The sequence below is a fragment of the Pituophis catenifer genome, unplaced genomic scaffold, assembly GCF_029215685.1.
Source record: "Pituophis catenifer annectens isolate HBS135680 unplaced genomic scaffold, rPitCat1.0.hap2 SCAF_1, whole genome shotgun sequence".
Classification (NCBI taxonomy): Eukaryota; Metazoa; Chordata; class Lepidosauria; order Squamata; family Colubridae; genus Pituophis; species Pituophis catenifer.
The window spans coordinates 41,838,650-41,862,349 of NW_027256881.1; the positions used below are offsets into that span (position 1 = coordinate 41,838,650).

At 33.1% G+C, this 23,700-nt stretch overlaps 1 protein-coding gene across 1 annotated transcript in view; it reads right to left on the minus strand.

The window, feature by feature from the left end:
* Positions 1-23,700, minus strand: part of CAMKMT (calmodulin-lysine N-methyltransferase) — a 267,295-nt gene that overhangs the window by 20,090 nt on the left and 223,505 nt on the right. The window contains exons 5-8 of the mRNA XM_070948387.1: positions 21,771-21,825; positions 20,616-20,679; positions 14,670-14,736; positions 5,881-5,955 (exon numbers count right to left, since the gene is read on the minus strand). Coding sequence (XP_070804488.1) covers positions 5,881-5,955; positions 14,670-14,736; positions 20,616-20,679; positions 21,771-21,825 — 261 coding nt within the window. The remainder of the gene's footprint in view (positions 1-5,880; positions 5,956-14,669; positions 14,737-20,615; positions 20,680-21,770; positions 21,826-23,700) is intronic.

A 23,700-nucleotide genomic window follows, 5' to 3' on the forward strand; every position in this document is an offset into this window, starting at 1 on the left:
GAAAAACTGAATCTAAATTCTTCTCAGTTCATGGTTTCTAAACAAATCCTCAAACTTGTAACCATTTTTGTCTGAAACTGAAGACCAAAGGATTACCAAGATATGCTTTTAGCTGAAATACTTTTAAGATAAATAGTTAGGTAATACAATCAGAATTAATACAATATACAATGAATAAATCCCATTCTATTTCTGGAACAGAAATTAATATTAAAACAGGCTGTCCTCTGCATTTTATAGAAAAATTCAATTTATTTTGCTTATTTCTAAAAATATGTATATATATTGTACACTCGTTTTTTTTAATCCTCAAACAAGTTTTTTAGCTGAAATATTAAATAAAATTTTAAAAATCTATCTATAACTAAACAAGACACTAGAAGACAGAAATAAAAATAAACACGGCAGCATCAAATTTACTTAATCACCTGTCACAGGTGTTTTGCAGAATAATTAAAAAAAGAACAAGGATACCTCATTGATAGGATAATTCATATTTGCCCACTATATCTTATATGCTTATTTATGTATTTATGTCTGTTTATGCATTCCTTTTTTGTATATGGAGCACCACCATAGAAATGGCTCTCATTCTTGTTATAATTAAAACTTTTTTTGTAAATCTATTTTAACCTTATTTAAAAGAAGATTCCACTACTTTTTACCCAGGAAGCATAACAAAAATTGCTAGAAAATTCATTTTCTTGCCCTCATCAATTTGTAGAGACATTAATTTGATTCCATGGTAATTCCAGCAAGAGTTACAAAGAAGTCAGCTCTGTGGAAAGCATTACCATGTTGCAATGATGAAGTGCATGTTGCTATTGTTTACATTAATGGGCTATGTTGCTTTAATTTAATTACATTTAATTATAAATTAAACCCGATTTAGTTTTGTTGTGTCCCCATTTTTTTTTTATTCTGATACCATTTGTAGGAATATGATCTCTGGCGTGCCACTCCAAGGCCCCCCAAATCTGATAAACCTAACTGGAATGTTATTTTTTTTCTGCAAACTGTGAAAAAAAATGGAGAGCGACATATCAATTGGTTTTACTTTCAATTGAAAGAGTAGTTCTCTACTCTTTCAATTGGGAGTAAAACCAACTGATTTTCCATCAACCTGTGTATCCCTAATTAGGACTAAGGTGGTATGTTTTTCAGTGGCCCAGGAGACTCACCAATTGAAATGAAGTTGAATATCTAAATTGTAACTTCTGTTGTCCTCTATGCCATTTCGGTAAGAAGTGTAGGGAGAACGATTGAGTGGTTTGGTTTAATTAGCATATACAGAAGCCCATTTAGGTGAGAGAGATTCCAGAAAAACAAATTATATGGAGGCAATATGACATTCTGTGTTGAAACCTACATTTTTATATTTTCTTTGTGAATTATTATTAGCATTTGTGAAGCACTGATATTTCTTTACATTTAATAAGTTTCATCTTTTTATTTTGCATGTATTATAATAGCCAAGTGCCACCATCCATGATGCTTCTGATACAAATCTGAGTTGTTCGAACTTCATCGTCATTAGCAGCTCTGCATAACTTCAGTAAGGAACAAAGCTGTCATGCACTGAAACACATTCATTATGGGGAGAAATGGAGCTCTTATTTTCACACCATCAGATCATTACAGAAAATGAAAACAAATGGAAAAACTTGATCAAAATGAACAATAAATTATTATTACAAAATTCGACAACCTCGTGCATGTTCTTGGTAGTGTGACCTATCATGCATTTTATAACAATATGCAGTTGGTGCTAACGGCAGTGAGAGCTATCAGAGGAAATCAGAAATGGAATTCACACGAACCAGTCTTGAAACTAAAACTATCTGTAAATGGATGGACCGATGCCTGAAATAAATACATACTTGCCATTCATATAAACATTGAAGAAATAGAGATACTTCCTCTATTAAAATCCAGGTGATAATTTGTGCCTCCCCAAACCCATGTCATCTGTACTTATCTCGTGCCATCCCATTAGCTCTGTACTTTCTGAGAAAGAATATCACTGTTTTTATTTTGTTTTCTAGCAGAAACTCATTAAAAAACCTTCATCCTTTACATTAATCAAAGCCATAAAAACAGTTCCTGTTCCATTCTCAGATACCAACAATTACATATAAACAATTACGTTTATATGGCATAATATATTGAACTAACATTTTTCTTTTAAAAAAAACCCTGTAACAAATGCCCCAATATTTGGCTTGTTGTTGTTAGTCGCAGAGTTGTGTCCAACCCATCGCGATCCCATGGACAGTGTTCCTCCAGAACTTTCTGTTCTCTACCATCCCCCAGAGTCCATTTAAGCTCATGCCAACTGCTTCAGTGACTCCATCCAGCCCCCTCATTCTCTGCCGCCCCCTTCTTCTTTTGCCCTCAATCTTTCCCAGCATTAGGCTCTTCCCCAGTGAGTCCTTCCTTCTCAATAGGTGGCCAAAGTATTTGCGTTTCATCTTTAGGATCTGGCCTTCTAAAGAGCAGTTAGGGTTGATCTCCTCTAGGACTGACCGGTTTGATCACCTTGCAGTCTAAGGGACTCACAAGAGTCTTCTCCAGCACCATAGTTCAAAGGCCTCAATTCTTTGGCGCGCAGCCTTCCTTATAGTCCAACTTTCACAGCCATGCATTGCAACTGGGAAAATCATAGCGTTGATTATACGCACTTTGGCACCGTGATATTTAGTAACATTTGGCTATACATGCTAAATTCATAACCACTGTAGTCACTTTTCAAAACACTGCATGCCAGAGTTTTGATGCAGAAAAATGCCACTGTGATAATCCAACTTTGCCCATAGATCCATCAAATTTCAATAGCCCATAGGAAATAAAAAAATACACCTGACTTAATGACTCAAAGAAAAAAAAAGATGGGGAACCAAGGCACTTCCAGGCAATGCTTTCCCAATTCCTGGGTGTTTAAGAGCATTTCATCTACAGTGGCAAAGTTGCCCTGGTAGCTTCAGGTAAGTCAAGCCATGATTGAAGGTATCAGCATAAATTCACAGGATAGTTTGAGATTTGGTATGGGATTGTTGTGGCTACAATTTGGTAAATGAATGGTATAAAACAGCTAACATAGGTCATTTACTTCCAGTTATCATTATTTATGTAATGGTTGAAGAAACCATTTCCCATTTTACATGCCTTAAACTATACACATAAACCTGCCTAAAAGTACTGCATTCCTTTTACCTTATTCTATGTTATAAGTATACAATACTGTGAATTTTTTTCCCCTAATATTTGCTTTATTTTTTTGTCTGACTATTCTTTATCCCATATTCCCAAAATTTCATAATTGTGGGTTAGCTAGTTGCAAGTTATTTAATCTTGTTTTTCTATTTATTTTATACCTGGCCTGACCTGAATTAGGTCATAGATTATTGTTGTAATTATTAAATATTGTAAACCTTTATTAATTTCCTTTCTATTTCTGTGCATCAACTATTTCAGTATCAGAATGTAAACATAGATATAATTTAAACATTTAGCAGAACGCTGGGTTTTATAATCATGCATAATTTACTTGAATCTCAGTCTGACTTCAGAATTCATTTATGAATGGAGCTTGCATCATTCTTATTTTAATAAATGGAATCAAGTAGTACCAATGGCTAGCTAATCAGAGCATCATACTATGCCAATTTTCTTTAAACAGCACAATAGGAATCTGTCATTTCCCTTAATATTTGTACCAAGGTTTCTGCTGTATTCTAATTCCAGAGCTTAACAGCTGACAATGATCTGGATAATGTTGTTAAATGGATATTACAAAATTATTCTACCTATTTTTTGTTTTCATTTCTACACAGTTTTGAAACCTCTTAAATATTAGCACATGCAAACATAGCCCATATATAATTATGAATTATTACCCAATGTTATTGTTTTAATGAAATTCCAAATTTTAAAAAATGAAAATATATTTAATTGCCAACCTAGTAGTTCAGATTATATATTGCACTATAAGCTCTGTAAGTTATTTCTGTTAGAAAAAGAAAATGCAATAATTAGTTCCTCAAACTAATATATCGGTATGCTTATATAGTATTTTGTCATTAATTAAAGCATATTTGTTTTAATACTGTGGTAAATCCACAGAAATAGGTGCATTTCATATCTACTAGTGAATGTATATTTATTAACCATAATTCTTTGTTTTCTAGTGAGGCTACAATTCTTCTGGGAATTCTAGCAATTTATTCATTAGACAATAGAATAATAGACAACAATAATACATAGTTTTTAAAAAGTTAAGTTAAATCTTGTTGTTTCTGATATTCTCTACCCAGTAAATATTAGGATATGTATTAGGCATAATAAATAGGATATGTATTAGGCATAAATGAGATACAATAGTCAGGTTGTTTTGATATTTGTGTGAAGCACAAATTTAACTCAAAATCTCTTGGCAAACCTTGCTTCACCCACATAATCTGGAGAACATCCCTATGCAAGCCTTGTCTAAGCCTCTGAGAAGACTGCTGCCCTCCTGCTCACGTCCGCCAGAATCTGATCTGACTTTCATACTTAATCTGATCTAATCCTGTCCAGCATTAACTTCATCTGTGCAATGAAACCCAGAGTATCCATTCTAATATTTGGTGAGGAAGGCATTTACTAAATTACTTGCTGAAATCATATGGTGTTGTTTAGCTCCTTATTTTAATCAGATGATGCATCTCTGAGGCACATTATCAGCGATTAGTTAGAAACCCATGTCTGTCCTTTTTGGGAACAAAGAAGTTTTGCTGAAAGGCTATGCATTAGGAAAAGAAAGCCTGTTTCATTCATTGGTTAGTCATAAAAGGAGAAAATAAAGGGCAAAGAAAAGCATTATACAGAACTAGAAATATTTTATTAAAAGAAGTATTTTCAAAACCATGTCTATAGCTTATGAATTTAATTCACTATTTTAAAGGACACAGTGGTTAGTTTCTTCCTTAAACTATTCTGTTTCTACAGTCACTTAGAATATTTTTATAAAGAACATCTGCATTAAAAATGTGTATTTATTCTTTTTATCTTGCATGCTAATTGCTTTACAGAAGTCAATAGTCAAAATCTTGTGGACTGTCACAGACCAGCATCCAAGAAGCTACACAAAACTGAGTTATGTATTTATGTGAAATAATATTGCTGTTAAAATGTATTTTCAAAACATATTTCAACTGAAATCATTGTGGACTTTATACAATTAGATAAGCCACCAGAAATAAACATTATTTTATATCAACAATCAAATTTACTTAGATACATAACAAAGCATTCTTTAACTTGTCAATCAACCAATGGTAAATATGTTTTTATCTGATTTCTTTTTATTGCAGTTGATTTACTATTAATTTTAACATCTGAGTATCACTAAGGAAATGCTTGTTGTTATTTTCTTGAGCAGCTTTAAAAAAATGAAGAGAAAATTCCCAAAGATTTAATTGGGAACACAGAATATATATCCTCTTATATCAATAGTCAGATCTTTCCTAAGAAGTAAGCTAATTGAGCTGTTTGTGTTGATAAACTCCCTTTTCTCCAGACTGTTCCTCACTGAGCCATAATTATTTGCAATTTGCCTAAGTCGTCCATTTACTGATACATCAAGCATGAAACAGAGGCAATTCCAGAAAATGGAAATGCTTCTCAAAATCAATCTTTGGGAAATAATGTGGTAGAAGTTACTGTGTGATAGAAGACTACCTTAGAACTGTCACATGGAGATGAATATTAATTTGTTGAGGTTAAGATGGCTTTGTGCTTCATTTGTTGACTTTGCTTAGCCATCAGCAAGCAGCACAGTACAATTACTTCAGCAAAGCTATTTTTTTTCTCACATGAATTTTATGATTTTTATGTACTTACCAGTCAGCACACATAACAATGTCAAAATGTCCTTCCAGTTGAGAGACATCTGTCTCATTATCCCATCGTAAAATGCTAGAAAGAAAGAAAATATTTTTTAAATCAGGACTTATGTGTTTTATCTTTTTCATTTCTAAAAAAAAAGGTGCATTTAGTATGTTGATCAAGAGTCAAAAAAAATGATTTATTAAAAGTACATAACATGATTGTAAAGAGTGCATATAGACGTATAAATTAGTGACATCCACTATAAATATAGCTTTATATGAACAGCTGGTTAAAGAATTCCTATAAGTAAAGTGATATATACAGGAAGTCCAAAGTTTTGCCCCTTAGTAATTAAATTGCAGTATTGTTTATTGTATTGCAGTATACATTTGCAAACCAAAATATTGCTTTCTTCTTTCTCTGCTTGTTGTGATAAGTGTTCATTGTCTTTATTATTGATAAACCCACTGTTTCCTTTAGCTTTATAGGAAGGACAGAGAATAAGCATTCTTGAAAGTATGCCAACATTATATTATTAAGATTTGCTCTTGACTAGCTCATGTTTAATTCCAACATCTGGAATATAAAAAGAGTTTTAAATTTCATTTCCAAAACAAAATTATGAGTAACCGGAACGAGAGGTTATTTCTTTAAAATAATATTTACAGTATATGCATATTGTTTAAAAGTGCTTTTGTTACAAAATGTATTGTGTTGTGGGTTTTTTTTGTGTGTTTTGTGATCAAAAGAGTACATGTTTCATTTGCAATTATTGGTACAAAAGCTAAGAAAAGCTAGAAAGAAAGGGGAATGATATATCTAGTCTGATACATATTTATTTCTCTTTTAGGACTTTTTATTCACTACTGACAACCGTTTCTGGTTAAGATAATCTGCAGCTGTGGTTTATATGATTCATGTTTATGGTTTATTCATAATATTTTCTTTGTGAAAGATGATTTTTATTGTTCAACAATATGCCTTACATACATAGAAAATTATTAGAATCCTTGAAAAAAATCATTGTTGATGTACAACATCATGGGGGAAGGTTGTGTAGAATATCAGACTAACAAAATAATAATGCAGAACTGACTCACTAATTTACCCTCCTGGAATGTATTGTGCCATTCCAAGGGGGAAAAACAGTAGGCTAATTTAATCACCGCACAACCCCAAGTACATACATGCATGCATATACAGACCCATACATTCACACCCATTTAAACTATAAAGCGGGTACACATTTTCGAAACCTAGGTGGCTTTGCAAACTGGCACTTTCAGGGCTCAGCAGGCATCCACTAGTGGAAAGTGACAAAGGAGAGTTCTCACTCTCAGCTGCTGACTGCCTGCTGGCTACTGGCGGCTTTTTCAACCCTGTTTCCGTGGAAACTTAGGTTACAACAGTGAAAATTAGGTAAAGGTAAGTTGGTGGGGTTGCTAGTTTTCATTTGATTTTGATTTTTTTAATAATAAAAAAAAAACCCAAAGCTGCAACAGCAGCTAGTGGTTGAGTTGCTAGCTTTAAAGGCCATCACTAGTCTGTCATTCCACTGAAAGGCAATCCATGAAGACAAATAAGAACTGCAAAGTTTATGATTATTTTTTTTCTAAATCCTTTTTATTAGTCCTACATATACTGAAGATGACTCAGTAATTTTCCAGCATCAACCACTGCACTTTAAAAGCTTCTGGATTATTAACTTTGTTCTTGCATTATACATTTCATTAGATTTTTTTTTTAATTTCAAAAGAACCATACTCTAAAATATACTTTCTAATAAAATAAAATGTTATTTTACTCTTTTGGCTATTCCAGTACATACCCACACCCACACCCACTTCATAAAAGCTAAGTAACTGGCTCAAAATACATTATATGCCCCTCTCCAAATTTTGAACAAATATCTGTGATTCATTTTCAATTACATCATTTTTAAACCAGAAGAGAGATTTAGTTTTTAGATGTGAGTAATGGAATTGGCTTTTGAAGGGGATAGGAAGAGGATAGGATGCTTACTTCTGCCACCTTCTGATATTTTCCCTTAGCCATTTTAACTGGGAAAGTATCCAAAACTCTTTTGCACAGGATATATACAGAATAGATTTCCTGAAGTAAGCTCGGTTTGGTTATTTTTTCAGGTAGCATAAAAATTATTACAGTCAATTCAAGATCATTCAAATGTGAGAAAGAGCACACTTTACTGCTTCTATTCTAGAAGTTCTAGTTGCAGATACAAGATTACATCTTTGAAAACTTTCCAAGTACCTTTTTAATAATCCCATGTTAACTTTCCTTATGTAAGGGCAGTAAACCATGGCTCTTTAGTGCAGGACATGCAAAAGGTTCTCAGTTTCAATTTCAGTTAAGGATAAGGAAATTAAAGGGATAAAAGAAGCTGGTGATCTCTGCTGAACATAAGAAAATCGCTGCCTTCAAAGCAGACAACAGTGCAATTTAGGAAATTTCTTTATACAAAGTCAAATAATTGATCCCCCTGATATATTTCATTTGGTGCAATCTATACTGAACGGAAGTACCTCTCCACAATTTCAGACATGTTTTGGCCAGCTCTATAAATTCTTTCATATTAAGGTAAATGGACAAATAACAGCACCTCTTTTCCAATTTTTTAATGGAATCCAATCATTGATTTAAATAAACCAAACAAGGACACATTACTATAACTATGACAGGTTAAAGGGCAGAAAGGAATGGCTTATTATCTTGAAATCCTATTTTCTCCCAGTAGTATAATTCAAACCACAATGCATGGTAATTATCATTTGTGAATCTACATTTGAAAGGCAGTAAAAAGTATGAGAAGAAGGCCTATTCCCTCATCAGCCCAGGAAGGGCTGATCTGTATTTATCTAGAAGCAAATCAAAATCATTCCAAAAATACTTAATCTATACAAAGGAAACACAATATATCAAGATGTTCAACTTGGAGCCATATAATTCAGCTTCAGTGTCTACCTAAATACATAATGGAAAGTTTAGTGATAGCATGTGTAGGATAAAAGCAACTGTATGCCATAAATAACATAAATTTAAGAGTAAGCAGGAAAGTTGAATACATTATATATAGCTATCATAATTCTATCTTAATCAATCAACTAACGTATATAGAACTCAACTTATCCAGAAGAAATAGGAATAGAATAAAAAGAGCAGTTTGGTCTAGTGATTAAGGCACCAGGATAGAAACTACAAGATTGTGAGTTTTATTCCTGACATGGGCATAAAAGCCAGCTAGGTGACTTTAGGTCTGTCACTCTCTCTCAGCTCAATTCACCTCGCAGGGTTGTTGTGAGGAAAATAGGAATAGTACTATCATATGTGTTCACCACCTGAGCTATGTATAAAAATAATAAAGGTGGGATATACAGTAAGTAACCAAGTAAGTTACTGACTAAATCCCCAAATGCAGGTAAGCTTCAGGTTACAATACATTAGGAATAAAATATGGAAATATTGCACCTTGATGAGCTATCACACATCTTCTTTTGATGGCTGGAATGGTAGGCCAAAAATATCTAACTCAATGTTCTTTACAGGAACATGGCAAAAACATATATTAACTTCAGAGAGTGCTCCCTTTTGACTGATGTTGACCAATCTGATCAGGGATGATATTATATTCCCTAACTGATAAATTCCCAAATATGGAGACAATAAAAACTATAAATAAGTACACACCAATGAAAAAATGGAAACCTTGCTAAAAAAATATGAAAAAGTATTTAAGTGGGAAACCATTTTTTCATCAGTGATTTTCAATGAGAATCTAATCTCAGGTACTGTTTGTTGCAGGTGCAAGGCAAGAGTGAAATACGTTATTTCATTCTTGAACTTTTTTGCAATATCTACTTACAAAGACACAAAAGACTGGGTAGTCTTTTCAATCACTTAAAAAAATAAAAATGCAAACAGAAGTCATAGGATTAACATATTACATGGTGGCGCAATGGTTAGAATGCAATACTGCAGTCTAACTCACTGCTCACTCCAGAAGTTCAATCCTGACTGGCTCAAGATTGACTCAGCCTTCCATCCTTCCGAGGTCGGCAAAATGAGGACCCAGATTGTTGATATGCTGACTCTGTAAACCGCTTAGAGAGGGCTGTAAAGCACTATGAAGTGGTATATAAGTCTAAGTGCTCTTGCTGTTGCTATTGCTATCTCTACAGTTTAATGTTTATTACACTACGAAATATAACATATTTATGCATATAGTTTTTTTTTAATACCCGTATTATTCATTAACATTCCTGTTCCTAGATAAGTTAGAAAAACAAAACCATTAAAACAATAAAGGCAACTATTGATTTATAATTATGGTAAAGCAGTAAATAGAGCCAATTTGTGTAGTAATTAAGGTACCAGGTTAGAAATTATAAAATATGATTCTTAGAGATAAATAGTTGATCAATATTATAATACTAATGTCTGTCAAAACAATCTTTTTTTATGGGTGGATACAATGCTCAGATAACGATTCTCATCTTTGAGAATTTTGAGAACAAACCTAAGCACAAAGACCAGATGTATGTCTTTGGAATTAACTCTGTTCATTGTCCAACTGGGATTTATCAGTATTTTAGATAACAGATTTGCCCAGTTCTAGGCAAAAGGATTATAAGAATTGATCCTCTGAACTTTTGCAGACAAAGCTTGTATCTGCTGTTAAGAATCTTCCCTTATTTTTAATTTTGATACAATTCAGGACAAGAAAATTATATCTTATTTGTCATGAAGATATTGCTTGTTTTTCCAAAATTGTTTAGAAATCAGAGACATCATTACTTGTATATCTTCATGTTAGCATCAAGAGATTGTAAATATTTCATTAATAAAACTAAAAGATTTTCCCCCCAAATAAACAGTTGTGTTGCACAGTTGTGATCATATGCACCTTTATTTATAAAGATAGCTTACTGTTTCTTCTGCACTGTTATTAACACCTGTCTCATGGCCAAGACTAGTGGAAAAATCTTCAGATGCTTTGATTATTGTGCTTTTGTTGGATGTTCCCAGAAATGATATGTTAGGCATCATGGATCACCTTTACTGCTGAAAATCCCACATGGATGATAAATGTCTAATTTAGTTGTGAAGCTTAGCTCATTCCTTGAAAACTTACAGTAAATATTTTGGGTAAAAGTGACACAAGACTAGCTATAAAACTGTAAATATACCTTCCATATTTTCATCAATGAAGACCAATGTATGGCCATTAAGGATTAAAACTCTTACAGATTTATTTATTTATTTTAGATTTAAAATACGAAATAATTTATTTCTAAATAAATAAGAGAGCCATAATAGGAGCCGCGGTGGTGCAGTGGTTAGAATGTAGCATTGCAAGCTAATTTTGCTGACTGCCAGTTCGATTCTCATCAGGCTCAAGGTTGACTCAGACTTCCATCTTTTCAAAGTCGTTAAAATGAGGATCCAGATTGTTGGGGGCAATATGCTGAGTCTGTAAGATACAGCTCTAAAGCACTGTGAAACGGTATATAAGTCTAATTGCTATTGCTACAATCAAAATTTACACAACAGAATTCCTATAACTAGCAGAGAAAGTTAATGAATATTTTTCATTTTTATAGAAGATTTTTAGAAAAGTAATTAACCACTGCTACCTATGATAATGTAATATCCTGGTTGAGGTTTAGGAAAACTGTAATTTAAGAAAGGGAGTAAATTGATGACATGAAATTAGAAAGAAGAGCTAACATTTCAAGAAACTCAACAGATAAAATTCAGCAAGTATCAAACTATTGACAAAAGACTTTCATCAGTGCCGTTAACCATGTCTTCCTACAAATATGGAACTTGTGGCAGTTTGGGGTATCTTCTCTTTGCCTTCTGCTGTTTTTCTCATCATATTCCAATTTATAGTGTTTTTAATTATATGAAAAAATTGGTAGTCAATCTGTCTTCTTAATTTGTTCCACATTCAAAATCAATCAGACTGGCCTTACACATCTGATACTCTCTGTTCCTCATTGAAGGAAAGGGAAATAATGGTTACCAATGAAAAGAGTAATTTACTGAAAACCTGCCAGAGCTTCTACTCTTAGAAGGTAAACACAACAACCTATTCCCCAAACAAAACTCCATTCATGCCTCTTGAACAGAGGTGTAACATGCCCCTTTGATATACTATTGTGTACTGCAATAATTCAAAATATAACTAAAGCCTAGGTCTTATAGGAACATTTATCAAATTATATAACTTTGATTAAGAAATTTGCAGGCTAGGATTATACAGTGCTCCAAAATTCATATTTAAATTCTTTTGGTTACAGATGAATTTTATTACTTTTAGCAAAATTCACAACAACTTATAGATATCAATAGAAAAGAAACAAGGAACACCAGGAGATCTTAAACAATACAGTAGGCTACAAAAATCCTATTTATATAAAAGTTTTAAATGTGAATGTATAGTTCATAAAAATAACTAGTATGACCTATATTGAAATGCAACATCATGTATTTTTCTGTAATGAAATTATTTCATGCATAAAAGCAGAAAATGCTATTGTACTGAGTGTGTTAAACACTTGACATTTTCCAAAGCAGAAAATGCAACATTTCAGAAATCTAGATATGTTTATTAATTAGTGATTATTAACACCCAGTAAACAACATTATGCCTTGTAAAAACACAATCTTTCTTCACAGCATGGTGTTGAAATCTATTATTCACTGATTCTATATGCTGAAATACACTCAAATGATCACAAATGACCTTAAACATTAGATAAATGTAAATGAGGACATTGTTGAAAATGTGTTTTGATTGATATCTAAAAGACCAGGTTGGAAATCTTGACAAGAGATGGTCCTACATATACTGCATGGCAATTTGAAACCTACAGAATATATGGGTGCATAAAAAACCTAAAAAGAGGTTTATTCACAATAAACTGAAACCTGAGATCTTCTTGGAAATGAAAATTTGAATATGTGTTTGTGCATGTGTGTTTTTAAAGTATAATCTCACACTGTATATTCTAAGCACACAAACATATACACATTTTATATTTGGTAATAATAGCAAGAATAAATTAATAAATAAGTGACCATACAAATCTCAAAATATCAAATTATTGACAGCACAAAATTTTAATAAATATTGATTGCAGGTGGCAATGATTACTGCAATGTGAATGCAAATATGTTTTTTCCCCATTTTTCTTCAACATTTATAGCCTCTGGTTTGAAAATGAAATATTAGGCAGATATCTATAAAAAAGAATTCAACTGCAGTGGATTATCAAATTTAGAATTATTGAAATCCACTAACTTAAATCCTATTCTTTTTAGTCATTCATAACTGTGAATTAATCTTGGGCCAATCCATCATCTTTTGATTATTCCATGTTCAACACAAGCACACATATGTCTATGTCTAATCTTTGAAGCTTTGAGTACAATATCCTTATTACCAAGTAATTGTATTGAAAAAAATCGCATGCGGGGGAAAAAACAGAGAACTTTGAGAAATGAGAACATGGAGTGACACTACAGAAATGTAGTACATGATCAATCATTATCTGAAAATTGTTTGCTTCTTAACCTCTTTCCAAAGATGTTAGTCCTTTGTTCAACATTATCTAGAAACAGATACAAATTTGTCTGATATGAACTAGGCTAATGTTTCTTGATAACTACATGGTTAGTTTAGGAAGCTATTATCCATTGTTTAATTTCATCAAGGCATACGTAATAAATAGCATTAAGAACATAGGGACATCTGGATGATTGGATGACTGTAACCTTGTTGCTGGTATCCTTACAATTTATATTGACTGTTTTTAAATATGATTTGATTGCTTATTTGTTCTCTATGATTATCATTACCTTATGATTCTTGATGAATGTATATTTTCTTTTATGTACACCGACAGCGTATGCACCAAGACAAATAAGGAATTCCTTATTTGTCTTGGCCAATAAAGAATTCTGTTCTGTTCTATTCTATTCTATTCTATTCTATTCTATTCTATTCTATTCTATTCTATTCTATTCTATTCTGTTCTGTTCTGTTCTGTTCTGTTCTATTCTATTCTATTCTATTCTATTCTATTCTATTCTATTCTATTATCAGAACAATGGACTAGAGGCCAGGATCATGTTAGCCAATATCCTTGTGGAATCACTTAGAGGTAGGAAAATAAAACCCAAGGAAACTGCTTTATATCATTGATTTAACTAAAAAATAATGTCTACAGGAATTGGCAGCAGTTTTCCAGATTATAGATAGATTTTTTTTCAGATTTATCTTGAAAGGTTTGGGATTGCCTTTGGGATGCAATGCATGGATTAAGCAATCCCTGAGCTATGTTTGTTTCTTCATGGGGTACAGTTAAACAGAAAAATATTCTTTCCCAAGTTCAAACATAATTTGTATTCAGTTAGTGGATAGATACAGTAAAATATTAATATATAAACAAAGTTTATATATTGTCTGTCCTTAACAATAATAGTTCCTCATATGTATACAAATGTTTTACATTTAGCTGACATAATTCACACCTTGCAAAACATACGCAAAGTAAAGCAAATGTTTTTATAAATTCACTTTCAGAACTTTAAAAAAATCATATAGATGCACATAGATATGCATAGTCAATATATATTGCACAATTAATTTATAATTTTTGCTTGATGAATCTGATTTTGAATGAGGATCAAGCAAGTTTTCAAGCAAGCTAGCATTTGATTTCATTTTAAGAGTAGTAATATAAAATAATAGTTGTGAAGAATATGAAACATCTTACCTGCTTGAGATGGCTTTAGCTCTGAACACTCCAACTTTTTTATTTCTTGTGATGATATCACATACATCTATAACATAAGTTAAGAATTATATGTAAATATGTTCCAATCAAGTAACACGCAAGGACTCTTGAAAATTGTAATTAATTACATGTATATGTACATGTCTACTGTGTCACTCTTCACTCATGTATATACATGGAAAAATCTTAAGGAAATCTTGTTGAACTTTACTTCCTTGATTTACTGATTACAGTGTATGCATGCATTCCAATTTGCCTATAGGTAAATTCTAGACCGAAGGCACAAAAATCAGCAACTTTGTTGAAATTAAGTAGGCCTAGATCTGTGTAGTTTCTAGATGAAATAAAAGCAGGATAGCATTAATTATTCAAATGTAATAGTAATAAGAACAATGACACCAACATACAAAGCCAGAATTGAGAAAGCAGCAATTGCCACCTTTGCCAAAAAAAAAAAAAAGCTGATGAAACAGTGGACCACCTACTTAGCTGTCACAAACTGACTACAAACAATCACATGACAAAGTAGGAACAATAGTGCACTGGAAGATTTGCAATAAATATAATTTGCCTAATAAATACTATTGGCATTACACACAAGCACCTGCCACCTAATACCCCAAACTTAGCAATTGTTAATAAGAAAGAGAAAAAAGTCTGGATAGTGGACATGGCAGTACCTGTAGACAGCAGAAAAGAAGAGAAAGAACTAGAGAAAATCGCAATATATAAATACCTGCAAATAGAAGAATGATGGCAAAAGAAAGCAAAGATAGTACCATAGTGATAGGTGCTTTGGATGCAATTCCATAAGATCTGGAGCACCATGTGAAGACCCCTGGCATTGACAAAACCACCATTGGTCAATTGCAAAAGGCAGCTTTCCTTGGAATTGATCACGTCCTGTGATGAAATCTTTAATAACATCTCCCTATCTAAGGTTCTTGGAAAGGACTCCATAGATAGTTAAAAATACCAAATCCAGTCTAAATATCTGGCTGACTCTGTAACGAACCATAATCATTTGGATATGAGTCTTACTAGGAAGTATTATCTTAGATTTTTCATTTAAGGAAGAAGAAATGTTTCCTTTAAGTTGATATATCCTTTACACCAGTAAAATTTGTTACTACCGGTTCTGTGGGCATGGCTTAGTGTGGGGGGGGGGTAATGTGATTGGGTGGGCGTGGCCAATTTTTTTTTACTTTTAAAACCATTTTTCCTACAACCTCTTCCGCGAAGAGGTTGTAAAAAAATGCTTTCAAAAGGCTCTGACAATCCAAGTTGAGTTGCCTGATCGGCAGAGGCTTTTTTTCTTTTAAAAACCTCTGCCGATCAGGCAACTCAGCTTGGATCGTCAGAGGCTCTTAAAAGCATTTTTTCTACAATCTCTGAAGAGGTTGTAGAAAAAATACTTTTTAAAGCCTTTGACGATCCCAGCTGAGCCGCGTGATCATCTGTTTGCAGGTGCTCCCTGGTGAGAAATTATGGGTGTTGTAGCACTAAACATAAGATCAGCACTCAGTTCTGTGTCCTTGCCTTGATAGTATTTATGTATGTATGTATGTATGTATGTGTACGTACGTACAAATCTTTAAAGCATTATTCTTGTCAAGGCACGACATTACACTGTACAATTGTATACTCTAAACTGAGATGACCAAAAGTCACCCAGATGGAGAATAGATATAAATTTCAATCTTTAATATGTTTACATAGCAATGAAGCTCATTTTTTCTCAATATTTCTAGGCATTTGAATTTAAAATTATATGATCTGGCAATAAATTTGATTTTCAAACCTGAATAATTTGAACTGAATTAGTTCAGAATTGCCTGACAAGGGAGTAGCTATATTATTTAACAAACTTTGCAGATACACCAACTATTTCTACTAAAATAGCAACAATATTTTGTACAAGTCCAAAGAAACAAATCTATACTTTTTATTGACTATTGTTAAATATTCAGTAGGCATGACTGCACTAACAATAGCAGTTTATGTTGATTAGAATACTATTAGAAAAATGCTTAAATTTTGTTTCTTTGTTCACACATATTCATCAATAATGGTTTATAAGACAACAATGCTGAAGATGATGATGACAATGATGGTATTAATGTTTACTTCCTCCTGTAGCTTAGATTTGCCTTTGAAAATATTTCATGGAATTCTGTAAAATAACATTATCTAAATCATAGGGGGGAAAAGACTTAAATATTGTAACTGAACACCCACCCACCTGTTAATTGAACACAGGCCAATAAAGCTCTCAAATTTAGTTCTTGTAACACCTTTCAATAATTTTAATTTCAATAATGTTGATTTAGGTATAAGTTGCCTTAGGAATTCAGCCCTGTACCAGGTTACACACATACAAACATCCCACTGTTACTGAACACAAACCTCACTGTTACTGAACTATAAGTGACTTGCATTACTACAAAAATCCATATTCTAAACACACACAGCTTCAACCTAGACTTTTTTTAGATTAGTCAAAATTCCATACAAAATTCCATAGCTATATTTAATAGCTGCATTTATATTATGGAATAATTTAATTGCACCCAAAACGTATTCTTTTTTTCTCAATTTCATGGGCAAAAATGTATATAAATTTATTTCGGCCAAATTATTTAATATTTTTAAATTGTCTTTTAACTTTCATATAGTTGTGGGTTTTATTTTTGGCTGTACACCACCCTGAGTCCTTTGGGAGAAGGGCGGTATAAAAAATTAAATAACAACAACAACAACAACAACAACAACCACAATAACAACAACAACAATAATAATAATAATACAGGAGAGTAAATAACATAGAGAGCAGACAACCTTAAGGACTGTGTTAAATATTTTTAAAATATTCATATGTTCATATGTTCTTTGAATGTGAAACTTTCTCTGAAAGTTCATCCAACTTTTATTTTTTTAAGCACACTATGTAGCATAGAACCTTCACAATCAGATCAACATTTATTCTCATTTAAAAGATATAAATCTTACGTTCAATTGATTACTAAATTTCATTTTGGCATAGTTTCTTTCTCTCTGGATATTTTATTTCAAACAATAAAACTCTCCAAAATATACCCATACAAACTCCTTATTTCTCTTATTAAAGATTGCAAATAATGTTTTTCTGAAGTGTAGTTTCATTTGTTTGCATTGTAGTTTAAAAGATTCAGATGATTTATCTATCTATGTAGAGTACTATCTATGTAGAATAAGTGAAATATATTTACAGTATGTCAGATAGCATTGCTCAGGAATATTAGGATTAAAATATGATATGAACCAAAATGGCTTAAAACCTGAAATAGTTAATACAAATACAGAGGGTTTTTTTGGTTCCATATATCGATCGATATTGATTTTGCATTTAGAGAGCACATGGTTTGACAACCCAATAGCAAATGAAATTACTACTCACACAAATGAACTGACAGTAAAACCATCAATGACTGATGGGATGTGAATATGTGACTTTATGGGGGGGGGAATCAAATCCCCCCCTCTCCCAAATGTAAAATTTCACAAAAATAGAACTCCTTGTCCCCTGTGAATAACACTAATAAGAGCAAAAATAATAAGTAGGCTAATGACAATAATATAAAAATGGATGCTCAGACCTAAAGCACTATTCCAAGTCAATTTTCAGTGACATTTCTCTGATGCAGTCATTTGTTGCTGAATGTGTTCATCTTGCCTATTAAGAATAATTAGCAGGCTTGCTCAGTGATTTCCTGGCTTCTTACTGCGATTCCCCCTCTTCCCGGATTGACATCATTTTAACTTTTAGAAAGGTGTTTTTTTGATATGATAGTGCCAGGGATTACAGGGTTATAAAAAGGGAGACTGGCATATAATTTGGAGTTATTAAAAAGTTTAAAGAACAAAAGTAAATTCTATTTTTAAACAAAAACAGCATTTTAATTTAATTGCTTTTTAATAGGGTACAAAACTAAAGACTTAATTTAGAATTCAAAGATGCAGGTTGTAGAAAATTAATTGGTCACATATCATAGAAATAGTACTGAAAGGATGAATAGGATATATTTACAACACTATTTTACTGGAAATATATCTACCTGACTTTTCATTTTAAGTAAATAATGCTTCACCACCCTATGTATTCTATTTGCTGTTATACTGTTACATCTGTTGTAAAAAGGCTCAGATAGGAAATTTGTCTTACATTACTTAAGTAAAATTGCATAAAATTATTTAAGAGTGAATCTTAGTGCCAGGTACAAGCATCAGATCACACCAAAGTATAACCCAATAAAACTAAAAGTAAAAACTAAGCCTCTTAATGCTAAATTAATTTGCTAAAACATTTATTTAGTATTATGGATCCAGCCCGTAAAATTTTACAGCAGATTTTGATGGATAACTGTATAGGCATCTAAAAGAGGATGCAATATTTAACATCCAACAGCACCAGCCTGTACATGGTTACACAGAAGTTGAGTACTGGGATCTATTTGCCTCACTGCTAAATAAGCCTGTCTCCCATATATTTATTCGTAAAGATATTTACCTAATTTGTGTGTTTGTGTGTGTATGTTTACAGATATAATGTAAAGCAAAGTAAGATACTTGACCATTGTGCCTATATTACATATAATTAGATCTTATTTTCTGAAGTAAGAGGAGTACTATTTTCCTGGATAAATATTACAACAAGACTCTGCATTCCCTTTATTTTAAAGCTCTTGTACATCATATTTTTTTTAAAGATGGGCTGTGTTTCTAGTTAGGTCTGCTTTTATCTCTGAATTCTCCAACTAACTGAAACAGTTATAGCTACCTTGAGAGTCCACAAAAAGAATAAATGTGTTCTTTAAGTCTCCTAGACAATACCTTGTATTAGAATTAAACATGCATTGTAACCACATTTTTCTCTTCTTAAAAATGTCCCTCTAAAGCTTGAATAGACTTGAGAAAGAAGATCGTTTGATAACACTAACAAAGATTTCTCTGTAACTTTGACATTAGAATATCACCTGCCAAAGGAAGGCCCTTAACATGCAAATGTCATTATCATCAAGAAGCAAAGCAAACAGATACCTTCTGCAGCTCCTTCTCAATTTCTGACAGCCATTAATATTCACTATGGGATTCAGCTCTTGTGCTATTGTAGACACTTAGTTAACTCAGGGGGAATAATTTGCAGTCACATTAAAGTGTAAATTGTTTACCTGCATATATACTAATAGGATTAAATATAAAATGAATTCAAATTTGATAATAATAAAAATGTATGGAATGGATAGAAATATTTGAAAATCTTGGTCCAAGAGAAATATTGGACAATGTTCATTAACTGAATGCAGATCCATCTTGCATGAAGTTAGGGATAGGTTGCAAGGGGTGATACTGTGTATACATGATTAAATACAACCCAACTGTAAAAATAAGATAAATATGCAAAAGGGACATATTTACATACTATAATATCTTAAAGCAAACTCAGTGTAAAATAGCCGAATAAAAGAAATAGAAATTTTTATTGCAGCTGATGTTGAATTTTAAAAACTGCAACATCAGTTGTAATTAACATTCTATTTTCAATGTTGATGGAATGAAATCACTGAAAATTGACAAATATGGATCTTAATAATAAAAATAAAATGGAATAAGTGAATATATGTTTAGAAACACTATATAATTAACTTCTCCACCACTCAAAAAAATCACATATATATTTTTTTCAAATAAATAATTATTCAGGATGTGTGTGTTTTATATTTAATATGAATTTATATATATGTATATCTACACATCCACACAAATGCACACCCACAATATAAATAATGCATATTGTTATATAACCCCTTGTTCTATTTTTACACTGAGCATGAACCCAACAAAATGGAATGAATCCAACACACCAGTTTTCTAACTGAATAAGGATACTTTGGATAGCCTTTTCATTTCCATCAGTTAACAGAACTTCTTTGACATCTGCAGAAATAGCAACCTGGAAAGGGGGGAGGGGGAGGGGAGAGGGAGAGAGAAAGAGCACAGCAAACAATGAGCAAATATGCTTGTCTGTGTGGAAGTGAAGACAGGAGTGACAAGCCTTCAGTATCATGCTTCCTCACCTATTTCCCTGTAACAGTCTTCAATCTTTTTTCATTTTATGTCTGCATTATTTTAATCATTCAATCAAATCAGTCAATACTTTTATCATTCCATTTGCGGGAGCCTCTATCTTGCTATCATTCAGTTCCGTAATTGCATTGTGACAGCGGATGATGGTATTCTGAGAGGCTTTCATTTGCGGGCTTCTGTTTATCTAGTAGAGCCATCATCCGAGGCTGTCACTCTGCCTTTCAGCTTGCTTCTGTCTGACTGCCTGATGCCCTTCATATAACTTTGCATTGCAGGCAGATGGCTTTGTAAGGGTAATTTTTTTGTGAGCTTTGACATGCTCGCACATTGGGCTGTAACCTCGACACATTGTGTAAGAACGACAGGTTTGTCAAATGCCAATCAGTGTAACAATATGCTTTTATTTGTAGAGACATAAAAACTTGTCTAATGCACTGCACTGCTACATAATATCTCCTGAATACATGACTCAGAACCTAGAGAATGGTGAATGACGCTTCTGAATGGCCAATCTAATTCAAAAGAATCTAATTACCGAGAGCTCTGGATCATGTTTGTTGGTGTAATAATGCAGGCAAAACATTAGCAGCTATATCATGGTGCTCCAACTGTGATTCGCCAGGCTATTCCTGTATCTTAGCAAATGGTGAAGTATAATCTGAAAGGGGGGGGCGCGGGGGAGCGTTAGCTATGGCTCTGAAAGACGGAGTGTATGTGGCCTGGAATGTCACAACAAGAGATATTGACTACACTGAGGTAAAATGTTTCTCCTCGTCGAGGCAACCATAAAATCGATATAATACGAAAGCCAGTCAGTCTAGAAGGTCTCTGAAGATTCTGCAGCTTGACTGCAGCTGATTCTGTTGACAGTTCTCTGACCCAGTCGTTGGAGGCACTGGAACATTTTTCCCTTTTGTTCCCCCCTCTGAATAGAAATGGGATTGAGAAAAGACCTACCATAAGCCCAGCCAAGCATGTCATGCCACCCCCCAGCTCACACACAGCAAGGCCCCTGAAAGAGAGAAAGGAAATGGTAGAACCCATACAAATTAGATGAAAATGGTCAGAGAGACATATATGTTACAAGAACAAATTGCCATCTGTAGTGAACACCGAGGTAGCAGGAAGTAGCAGAGGCATGACTGGGCTACCTCATGTCGTTTTGCGTTTTAAAAATAATTATGAAATAGAAAAGTCACAAAGCAGGCAAACCAGTGGGGGTTCCCTCATTAGTGTTCAGTGCAACATTACCACCGCTGAGCTGAAAAAATCCGAGAAGGTTCTTTTTTTCTCCCTTGTCAATGGCTCTGTCTTTTAGAACTAAACTAGCTAGAGTAGCGAAAGATAATTGTTAGGAAAGGATAACACCGTTAATTCACATTCATTCCTTCAAAAACAGTTAGACAAGTAAATGGAGGAATTAATATTATTTCTTTTTCTCTCTGTCTCTCCCTCCCTCTTCCTCTCCCTCTCTCCCTCTGTAGAACTGTAGAATGAAATAGTTATCAATTGTAACTGACATTACAAATATTTAGAATGAACTATATACCTCAAGTTAAAAAAATATCAGCCTACAGGTGAAAAGGTAGCTTATGCCTTTTAAATTGGAAATAGATGATAAAAGATTGTTTTAAGAAGTCTGTTAGAACAACCACTTTGCCAGTAAAAACACTTGGCAAAAATCCTGTTGCTCATAAGTAAGATTTTTCAAAAGTAAGCATGTCTATGGCACAGCTGAAAACTTATGGTACTGCATATCAGTCATTTGCTCACAATGTGTACTTGAACATGTACACATGGAATACCAATTCAAAAATGTGTTTTTATATTTTTTTACCTCTTAATATAAAACAACTTACAATCCATGTTTATGGTAAAATACAATTTCTATGCAGTCTGGTATTAGTAGTCATGACAATTAAATATATTGCTAATGATATATCATAAAATAGGGTATTCTTACAGTGATTTTCTGTTTTCCAAGTCTTAACGGCCTTCTAGTGTTTTATTGCACATCTTATTCTTTCCCTTTGGATTTAGACAAAGCTGAAAGGGTTTCCAAGAAGTAGAGTGTCCCTATCCAAACATATCCAGAGGTTTCATTGTTCAGTGGTAGAACACAACTTTGTGTTTAGAAAGCCCTCTACTAATCGTTATGATCTCCAAGTAAGACTGGGGGAAAAAATCCTGTCGAAAAACCTGAATAGCCGCTAACAGTCTCTAAAGATAATATGGGTTAGATGGATTAATAATTTTATTCAGTATAAGAAAGCTTCCTATGTTTCTGTGATCAATACAGGAAGAGCACGGTAAAAACAGGACAGAACTCTATACATACATATTAACAAGTCAGAACTTTGTCAAGCATTCAGCCAGAAAAAATTAAATGACCTTAGTGTAATGTATTTTGAAAGCAACACAAAGCATCTGTTTCTTCCCCTGGATTTCTTTGGAGTTTGAGATGTATCAGAGTGACATGCATGTTTGGATGAAACAGTATTTTCAAATCCTCAGCACATCTTTCTTGTAAACGTAGCAACTGCAGGGAAGTTTTTCTCAAAATTGTAGAGTCTGATAAATTGCATGCGCAAAAGCCCATAGATCTAATCTGTTCCAGGGGAAATTTTCTACAAAGAAATGCTAATGCTGCTATTCCTCTTCTCACTCTTTCACACTAGGACTCTTTAGTTATTCAAAACAAAGCTGATCTACTCAGCTGAAGTTGAGGACCTGTCATATGTTCAATCTATGCCAATTCTTTTTCCCCTTTTTTTCTTCTAGTAGGTGGACTTACAGGAGAAAGATGGCAGCATCCACCTTTGTGTGAGCTTTGAAAAGACAGACTGGCCTTGATATGAATGATGCATCAGAGTTTAGTAACATCTCA